The sequence below is a fragment of the Seriola lalandi genome, unplaced genomic scaffold (assembly GCF_002814215.2).
Source record: "Seriola lalandi dorsalis isolate HSWRI2012SDOR001 ecotype SW California unplaced genomic scaffold, Sedor1 jcf7180002054583, whole genome shotgun sequence".
Lineage (NCBI taxonomy): Eukaryota > Metazoa > Chordata > Actinopteri > Carangiformes > Carangidae > Seriola > Seriola lalandi.
In genome coordinates this window covers 556116-566296 of record NW_019525136.1, presented here as the reverse complement: position 1 = coordinate 566296, position 10181 = coordinate 556116, and the positions used below count along the sequence as shown (strand labels likewise).

The 10181-nt window shown below is 44.4% G+C and overlaps 1 protein-coding gene across 1 annotated transcript in view; it reads left to right on the top strand.

The window, feature by feature from the left end:
- Nucleotides 1-9610, top strand: part of wdr26a (WD repeat domain 26a) — a 16236-nt gene extending 6626 nt beyond the window's left edge. Inside the window, exons 6-14 of the mRNA XM_023418632.2 lie at nt 1547-1703; nt 2081-2219; nt 2302-2442; nt 4984-5103; nt 5953-6098; nt 6234-6312; nt 6397-6526; nt 7030-7224; nt 7523-9610. Coding sequence (XP_023274400.1) covers nt 1547-1703; nt 2081-2219; nt 2302-2442; nt 4984-5103; nt 5953-6098; nt 6234-6312; nt 6397-6526; nt 7030-7224; nt 7523-7545 — 1130 coding nt within the window. The 3' untranslated portion in view covers nt 7546-9610. The remainder of the gene's footprint in view (nt 1-1546; nt 1704-2080; nt 2220-2301; nt 2443-4983; nt 5104-5952; nt 6099-6233; nt 6313-6396; nt 6527-7029; nt 7225-7522) is intronic.
- The last annotated feature ends 571 nt before the right edge of the window (nt 9611-10181 follow it).

The following is a 10181-nucleotide window of genomic DNA, read 5'->3' as shown; positions in this document are numbered from 1 at the left end:
CCATGTGTTGAAGGTACCTGATGTGCAGTCATGCAGAGGACCTACGAGCCAAAGCAGAGTGGGAAGGGAAAGGCACGGCATCCCGAACGAAGCTACTGGACAAGCTGCAGAGTGAGTGCAGTCTGACTCACACACACACACACACACACACACACACACACACACTCACTCCCCCCTGTAGTTAACACTCTCTGAGCTGCTGTGTACTGTAAGTCTGTGCATTGAGCTTTAACAGCAGAATGTGTAGATGAGGTTCAGTTTGATTATATGTACAAAGTTACATCTCAACCTGTGCAATTAAGAACATTTAGTAGCAGTTTAACCTTGGCCATATTGATCTTAGAATATAACATTATATTAATAGTATACTGTATATCAAAAAGATCTTTAGGTAATATTTACAAAACTTCAGTCATTCTTTAAAGGTCCATCCAGTCTAAAGGCAGATGTCCATGTGTAGTTTGATTATAAATCAGGTCTAGGTTCTATATTAATACTGTGAAAGTATCAAAGCCTCAGTCCACAGAGAAATGCACACAGCCTGTATTCAGAAACTGAGCCTTGAAACCAGCCATCAAGACTTCTGGAACTTTATGATGTAATAACTAAGTAGTCACTGTCCTCAGCCATGCACTCCTGGACCCACCATCCAACCATGCAGGATTTGGTTTCTCTGAGTGTTTACCTCACTCACTCAGAAAACAGTCAGCCAATCAGAAGAGAGGCTCAGAGCCTCCTCTCTTCTGATTGGCTCACTGACCTGTTGTTACTAGAGCTCCAGAGAGAAGCCTGAGAGAGGAGATTTGATGGTTTTTGGTTCTTAAAACCACAAATATGTCTTCTTAAGGATCAACACTTCAAATAAAACACAGGAGAAGAGGAGAATATAGAGCTGTAGTAGATACATTTAAACTTTAATCAGTAGAGTAGTTGTTCAGTGTTCTCCCCTTGGTTTAATATTAACACCATGTAACATCAGACTGGAAACACTCAGCTTGTTTTACATATACAAGCTTTTCCACAACTGGCAGGAGTTGTGTTTCTCTGAAGACACACTTATAAACATCTCTATGGACCTGCAAAGGAAAAGGGTGTTGTGGGTAACTGTAGTTCACAGAGGCTGGCAGCAGAGCCACACACACACATACACACATACCTCCCAATGTTGACAAGGTGATCTTTAGATCAGCAAGTTGATTAGCTGATTCAACTCCCTCTTGGGACCTGTGCTCAAAATGGAGAGGAAAACAAACTGAAATGCCCCACATACACATATTACAGTATAAACACATACACACGCACACACACACACACACACACACACACACACACACACACACACGTTCACCTACATAGAGAACTCAGTAACTTTCAGAGGCTAAATTAGTGTATATGCAGTAACTATTGACTCTAAATAAAAGATAAAAATGAATGGAATAAAAATAGAAAACATAGAAGCATATGTCAGTGTTGAATATTACACTATACAGTGCCACTAATATGTGTGTATGCGTGTGTGTTTGTGTGTGCTTGTCCGTGTGTGCAGCCTACCTGCCTCCCTCAGTGATGCTGCCCCCACGCCGCCTGCAGACTCTGCTGAAGCAGGCGGTGGAGCTGCAGAGGGAGCGCTGCCTCTACCACAACACCAAGCTGGACAGTGGACTGGACTCTGTGTCCCTGCTCCTGGACCATGCCTGCAGCCGGTACACACCCACACACACTGGACTGCACCAGGGCTCCATCCAAGCTTTTAAATGATTTGATTTAATCTATTTCTGTCTTTAAATTTCATTTTCTTTCTGTTTAAAAAAGTTAGATGAAAAGGAATGAAAGGAAGACATTTAAAATGATACACTAATAAACACAGTACATGTACACATCCATACTCAGCATATATTTACATACATGTACTACAAACATATACATACGCTTACACATCATTTAAAACTGAAGACAATGCACACAGATGTTTGCACACCTTCAAACAGACAAAAAACTAAATCAGATTATTGTGTGTACTATGAGTGACCTGTGTGTGTGTGTGTGTGTGTGTGTGTGTGTGTGTGTTCCTAATCTATAGGAAACAGTTCCCCTGCTACACTCAGCAGATTCTCACCGAACACTGCAACGAAGTCTGGTTCTGCAAGTTCTCCAACAACGGCACCAAACTGGCAACCGGGTCCAAAGACACCACAGTCATCGTGTGGCACGTCGACGTGGTAATCAGTCGTCTCCTCCTCATCACTTCCACCTCAGAGCTGAAGTAACTGGTCTGAAGACTGTGTGTCTGTTGGTCAACAGGAAACCCAGCAGCTGAAGCTGATGAAGACTCTGGAGGGTCACGCTTACGGTGTTTCATACCTGGCATGGAGCCCTGATGACGCCTACCTGATCGCCTGTGGTCCTGACGACTGCTCTGAGCTGTGGCTGTGGAACGTACAGGTATAACACCTCACACAGGCGCCTGTCAGCCGGTCACTGGGTTCCCTCGTGTCTGACTGAACGGTGACACACATTCAGAACAATCTAAAATCAGTGGATGACATCAGCTGTCAGCTGCGTGGTGAACATGAAACAGCAGCAGCCAGCAGTTCATCATTTTATTAAAGATATCAGTGATGTAATCGTAGGAAATAATTCTCTGAATTAAATATAATACAAATACTGTAACATTACTAAGCACTCACATGATTATTGATGGTCTCATCAACAGTGTCAGCTCAGCTCACGTGTTTAGAAACAGTGAAACAACCAGCTGTCACAGCCTGTCCATCAAAATAGAATAAAATAGAATAGAATAGAATAGAATAGAATAAAAAACCTTAGTTGTCATTGTAAAAAAAAATATACAACGAAATTCAAAGCTCCTCTCCTGATCAGTGCAAGCAATAAAAACAGTAAAAACACACAACAATAGACAAAAGGACACAAAAGAATATAGTCAGAGAGCTAAGAGCCGCTGTGTCTGTTCACGCCGCCATCCTGACATCCGTCTCACACTTTGCACAGACTGTTTTCAGCTCATCTGTCTGATATCTCAGTAACACCTGGAGGGAATTTCTTCAGATTCAGCACAAACATTCACTTGGACTCAAGGATGAACTGATTAGAATTTGAAGGTGAAAATTCAAAGATCACTGTGACCTCACACAACACGTTTTTGGCCATAACTCACAAATTCATACACTAATTATGACACAATTTGACACAAATGCCTAACAGGATAAAATGAAGTGATGACATTTTATATCCAAGAGACTGTGACCATATTTCCTGTAACTTTGACCTGTAGGTGGAGGAAACAACCAGGAGGAGGTGATTCTAGTTGGTCACCCTGTTCTTCATACTGGCTGTGAAAAGACTCCCCCTGGGTGTGACTCCAGTGTGAGAGATGGAGGAATTCAGCTGAAGTTAATGTGATGCTTCAACAGTCTGAGTTAGGAGTTAGTCACATCATGTGGATATCTTCCAGTTCACAGTGTTTTTTTTTGGGGGGGGGGCTTTTTATGCCTTTATTTGACAGGACAGTAGAGAGACAGGAAATGGGGAGGCAGAGAGGGGGAATGACATGCAGTAAGGGCCGTCCGATGCGACTCGAAACGGGGCTGACTGCAACGAGGACTGTAGCCTCTACACATGGGGCGCCTGCTTAGACCACTACGCCCCAGTTCACAGTGTTTTTGATACAAGATTGTGTTTCCAGAGGAGAGACCGTGATACAAAGAGATTAACTCTGGAAGATATATAGAGATATATTAGTGTAACTTAGCCTGAACCTTAGAAGAGGACCCATCACTTACTGCCAATGTAAAAGAAGGAAGGATTACTCCCTCAGTGTAAATACAGGACACTGTAGGTCTAAGGAAAAAATGTGAAAGTATCTTTTAAATTATAATTTTGGTTTACTACAATTATTTTTGTAGTTCTATTCATCATTCCATCAATAATAATAAATTTGTATACACTAAGTGAAATGCTGGGATACTGTGGGTTGTTTTTAACTCATACTGTATTTAATTCCATTGTCCAGTTATGATGGTATATTATGTTTTGTTTGTATTTGTACCGTGCAGCCATGGTCCTTAGCAGAGACGCACAGATCTCACACACACACACACACACACACACACACACACACACACCATGTTGTCAATGTGGAAGTACTTTACCATGAGTGAAGAAGACACAAAGCTGCAATCTGTACAACCTGTAACACTAAAGTAAGAAGTGGAGGAACAGTCAGGAAAGCATTCTGAACAATAAACTTAATCAGACACTTACATCACCCGGCTGAACATGTGCTGCTGCCGTGTCTTTTATAATGACATCATTGATAATAATAATACATCCAGCCATTTACCTAGTTATTTATTAGTCATGTATGTATATATATAGTCAGTGTTTTATTATAAGCACATAGTGCTCTGTAGATGTCAGTTATATTTCTTAGAAAGGAAATGAGAATCAGCCAAGAAAATTGAAATCTGTGCATCAAGCAGCTGCTGCTGCAGGAGACCAGGTCGGAGAGAGTGAGCTTAAAGAGGCTGAATACTCTGAGATCTGAGGGGAGCTGCAGAGGTGGTGACAGTAATCTGCACATGACTCATTTCATTAAACTTCAAACCTAACGCTTGGGCGCCGTGGAGGTCATCCCCTCTCTCTCTCTCTCTCCCTCTCTCTCTCTCTCTCACTGCAGCTGGAATAAAGGCATAACATCCGTCCAAAAAACTAACCCAAAAAAGAAACACCCTAAAGTTGCAAACTATTGTTTAGTGCAGCTTTAAGCTCAGTGTGTTACTTTCTGCTGCTGCTGCTCCAGTCCCCTCCATGTGGACCCTGAGACAGACACTGTGTTCTCACTACAATGAAACCTGAAGGAGGACAGAATGAGCCAATAAGAGATAGTGTTTTCAGGTGACTAGAGGGTCACGTTATCATCAGTGTGTTGTGTCTGATCTCTGCTTCTCCTCCTCTGCTGTGTAGACGGGGGAGTTACGGACTAAGATGAGTCAGTCTCATGAGGATAGCCTGACCAGCGTGGCCTGGAACCCAGATGGCAAACGCTTCGTCACGGGAGGCCAGAGAGGCCAGTTCTACCAATGTGTGAGTATCTGTCACAGCACACACACACTCACGGTGTCAGAGTGTTACATACTAAACACATTTAACAGAGCTGCAGTGACAGTGTGAAGCAGAGCAGGCAGTACCAGCTCACTATTCAGTTCAGAGGTTCTTTAATGACATGAACGTTTTAGAAGAACAATTCAGCATCGAAATAGAAAAAGAAACAAACAAACCAAAACTGATATAATGTATATCTTAATTATATGTTTACAGTATATTGCTGCTTACATACTGTATGCATATTTGCATATATAGAAACAATAAAAAGATTGAATTTGTGTGTAGTCACAGCCTGGTGGAGTAGTGAGGAAACACGGTGTGTGTGATGCCTGTTTATTGTCGCACTCTATTGTCCAAATTTGTGAGAAAGCAATTAATTAATGATGAAAATAATCAATAGATGCAGAATCAGAGGATGAATCCTTTGCAAGGTTGTGGGAGGCTGAGGTCTGAGATATTATTCATTTAAATCAAACGTCTAATCAACTGATAGATGATAGATAATTGCAGATGAGAACCATCTGTTGATGGTAGTTGTGTTGTAGTTCTTCCTGGTTTTCCAGAACAGAGAACACAGGAGTTTTTTTCTCTTGCAGCTCCTGACCCTGAGGTTTTTGTTTTAGTAAAGCTTTGCCAATGAAAACTGACCTGTGTGCTGCTTCATGACCATTCATTTAGTTTGACCAGGTCAGATCTGTGAAAGGGAGGTCCATCACTGAGGAAGAAAACACTGACCCCAGATCAGATACAGAAGGATCTTGGTTTTCTCTGCAGCAGTCTGGTGTAGATCCTGCTCCTCAATGCATTTTATTTCCTCCTGACTCCCAGGACCTGGACGGAAACCTGCTGGACTCATGGGAAGGGGTCCGGGTGCAGTGCCTGTGGTGTCTGAGTGACGGCCGGACCGTCCTCGCTTCCGACACCCACCAACGTATCCGTGGATACAACTTTGAGGACCTGACGGACAGAAACATGTACGTCACCACGGGGCTGAGTAACCTGCTGTTTTATAGACGTCTGAACCAAATTGTGGTTCCTGCAGTCCCGGAGCAGCAGCCTCTGTGTGTTTGTTTGTCCCGTGGATCATGTTGTGTGTTGTGTTGTTGCAGAGTGCAGGAGGACCATCCCATCATGTCCTTCACTGTGTCCAAAAACGGGAGGTTAGCTCTGCTGAATGTTGCAACCCAGGTGAGCAGCTAGTACAGTATCACACTGTACTGTTCTTTCACCTCAACCTGAACCAGTTCCTACAGTAAATCCTGTGCTTTGTAGGGAGTGCACCTGTGGGACCTGCAAGACCGGGTGCTGGTGAGGAAGTACCAGGGGGTCACCCAGGGCTTCTACACCATCCACTCCTGCCTCGGAGGCCACAATGAAGATTTCATCGCCAGCGGCAGCGAAGGTGAGACAGCGTCATGTTCACTAGAAATCTGTGTCCTGCTGTTTCCAAAATGACTCTGGCTGATCCAGATGTTGCTTTTACATTTGTGATGAGGTTGTAGGTAAAGTTTCTTTGTGATGACTCCTCCATGCTTTGTTTTTCTGCCCAGCAGACCTGCAGCTCTATCTGAGTCCTAACAAGTCTAATAAGTCTAAACGAGTCAATTAAGAGTTAATGAATGGGAGAGTGATTTACAAGTAGAAGGGTCCAAACTTTTGCATGAAATTGAATGTAAGCATGTGTGCAGACCCATGCAGAGAAGGGGCTTATGGGTAACCCTAGGTCACACATTTCCTGAATCCTAGCAGAACGTCAGGCAGATTAAAGTAAAAGCAGAAAAAGTAAACATCAACAAGTTGTATGTACAGCTAGAAATAAACAGGCAGCTGATCACGTCCGTTCACGTACCTGCAGCCTGACAGGTCGACCCTTTAAGTTTAATCCAGTGTCCTGTCTCCTGTCAGACCACAAAGTTTACATCTGGCACCGGCGCAGTGAGCTGCCCATCGCTGAGCTGACCGGTCACACCCGCACAGTCAACTGTGTGAGCTGGAACCCCGTCCTGCCCGGACTGCTGGCCAGCGCCTCAGATGACGGAACCGTCCGGATCTGGGGACCCGCCCCCTTCCTGGATGTCCAGGATGCAGAGGGGCTCAACGGTACGAACATGAAAACTGGTGTGCATGGTTTTAGTGAATGAAATCCACGTGCTGAGGGACGCACACATCTCCCACCGTTGTATTAAACAGTCTGTAAAACTACATTGAGATGGTTTTTGGTTCTTAAAACCACAAATAGCGGTAGTCTTGATTTGAAATGGAGTGAGATTAACTCTGTGAGGTTTAGATGAAGGTGGAGTTTGGACTTTTCTGTTAAAAGCAGGTACAAGGATCTCAGCGATGTGACCTCTGTCTTCTTCCTGTCTCCCTTTGCCTCCTTCTGTCTCCTTCATGTCAGAGTGCTGCAGCATGGACAGCTGATGACCTGCTGGACCTCTGAGCCTGAGGAGCGTTAAGACTTTGTAGACACTTGAATGGATGAAGCGGGGAAAGCTTTGGTGATTGGACAGCTGCATCCTGGAGGCGGGGCGGCAGGGCTCCGTGTCAGGATGTCACAACACAGAGATGTCAGACTCGGTCACACGACTGAGAGCAGAGCCAGCCGGGCGATGCTGTGCTCCAGGACCTCCAGTATCTGACCCACCTCCTCCCCTTGTTTGGACCCGTTCCCTCAGGACCATCCAGGACCACCCACCTCCTCTTATTTATTATCAGCTACATTATTTATTCATGAGTAGTTCACTGACTAGTGCTAGGCTGTGGCGCAGCAACGGCGGGTGGAGGGTGTAGTTTTCTTCAGTCCTGTGTCTCAGCTGCTCACAGCTCGTTCGCTCCATCTCCTCCTGAAGCTTTGAAGAGATTTTATTTGACAGCCGTCACTCACGCTAAGAGGAGGATGTGTTCATTTTAAAACTCTGTCATCTTGTCTTTTTTTTTTTTTTTTAATGCAGAACACGTTTTTCCTTCAGCTTTCCTGAGTAGAGGCAGAGGAAGAGCACAGGACGACGTGTTTGATGGAAACTTGTGTTTTACACTTGCAGTGTATCTATTAAATGTGTTGAGTGGTGGCTGCAGCTGTTACCTCTGGATGATCTGCGTCTCCTTCCTGCTGTCAGTGTGGACTCCCCCTTTACTCTGCTTCTGCTCCTGTTGCAGGAATCTCTTTTCCTTTGGTTTAGTTCATGTTTAAGTTTCATTTATAATCACTGCGTTTGTTTTTTATTTACTTCGAGTGGAGCTGTTCCCCCCCCCAATACCTCAGCTCATCTGTCAGCTGCTTCAAAAGATGAGGCTGGAGTTCTTCTGTTTCATATGCTCAGAACCTACAGTGTGTTAGTTCATACTGAGGACATCAATTTACAAACATATAGATTCATTTTTTTAAAGTGTAATTTACTGAAACAGCTGCTCACTGTGGTTTTTATCAAACAGGTGGAAATAGTGACATTGTTAGGGACTATTTTCAGCGGCAGATTAATCCACATTTGGTGCTCTAGTGAGTGTTTGTGGCAGCAGGACAGTGTGCGTGTATGTGACTGAGTCAGATTAAACTACAGTGTATTTGTTCACGGTGAATGATGTGTGAGACTGACTAATTTTAACACACACACTCGCTCTCTTTCTCTCTCTATGATAAAAAAAGAGAATTTCCAGCCTCATCCTTTGAGTTGACCAGGTCACAGTGAGCTGAGAGGTCACAGTAACACACTGATGGAGTGAGTGTTTAACAGTCAGTGTGTGACACATTTGTACACAAGTGTAACATAAAGTTATGATGGACTTGACAAAGTGTTTCAGAGAGTCAGAACAGTCTTGCCTGATGTGATGTTCTGTGTGATATGTGCTGTATAGTCCTATGTTATGGCATGTACTATGAGGCTGTTCCACTGGCAGACAGGATGAAGGGATGTCCCGGGTTCCCACACCTGCTTCTGCCGTCGGGTGTCAGCAGCTACTCACTGTACCACTGTGGGAATGTAAAGCGGCACGTCCACATTCGCACCTGCTGACACAGAACGTCTGTTCGAAGATTCGCAGAGCAGAGTTCAGACAAGAACCACGTCGAGTCTATTTGTTGTTTTACACCAATCTGCTTCTACAGACTCTGTTGCTCAGATTCTTTTCCAGTCCTGGATGACACCTGCAGGACTGTGAGGACTGTGGGAACCCTGTTCATCTGCCCAGGCACCATGACAACCATCACCAGCTTCAGCTCTGCCGTCACAGAACACGCACAACACTAGATGTCACACACAGACGTGGTGGTCCAGCTTCTTTCTGCAGTTTGTTCATTCTGAGTATTTCAGGCTTCTCTTCTTTTCTCTTCTCGCTGTAAGAAGCCAAAGTAGAACTTTGTTTGCTTGCAGGCAGTTTTACATTTTAAATGTGTTATTACAAAAAGTGATTGTACTGTTCTGTATTGTTCTGTAGGAGAAGTATTATGTATGCATATTTTAAATAAAGCATTCAGGGTTTTAAAATGGAATTCACTCTGAAATGTCTTTCACTTCTGATCTGAACGCAACAGTTTGTTTCTTTCCTGTCTGACTGAACATGTATATGAACTGTAGGGTTATATACCCAGTATTCAAAGTGTTCAGACCCCTTTAACTTTGACCCCCTACTCCCACAATACCCACCATGGCTGGTCAGACTCCCATGACCCCCTCAGCACTCCTGCAAGGGTAAAGAGCTCGTCCACTGTTCCAGGGCCAGCACAGAATCCGCATTGTTCCCCCTGGATCTGAGGTTCAACAATCGGTTCCCTTTCCTGGGGAGGGTGAGCATTGTGATCCCCCCAATAATTTGAGCACATCCTCTGGTCCCCCTTTTTAATAATGGGAACCACCAGCCCGGTCTGCCACTCCACAGACACTGTCCCCGACCTCCGTGCGACATTCAAGAGGCGTATCAGCCATGACAGTGTCCAAAGCCTTCAGCACCTCAGGACGAATCTCATCCACACCCAGCGCTTTGCCGTCGAGGAGCTTCTTACCTACTTCAGCGATCCTCTGCTAGGGCTGTGGATGAAGCTTCCTCAGTCCTCAGACTCTGCC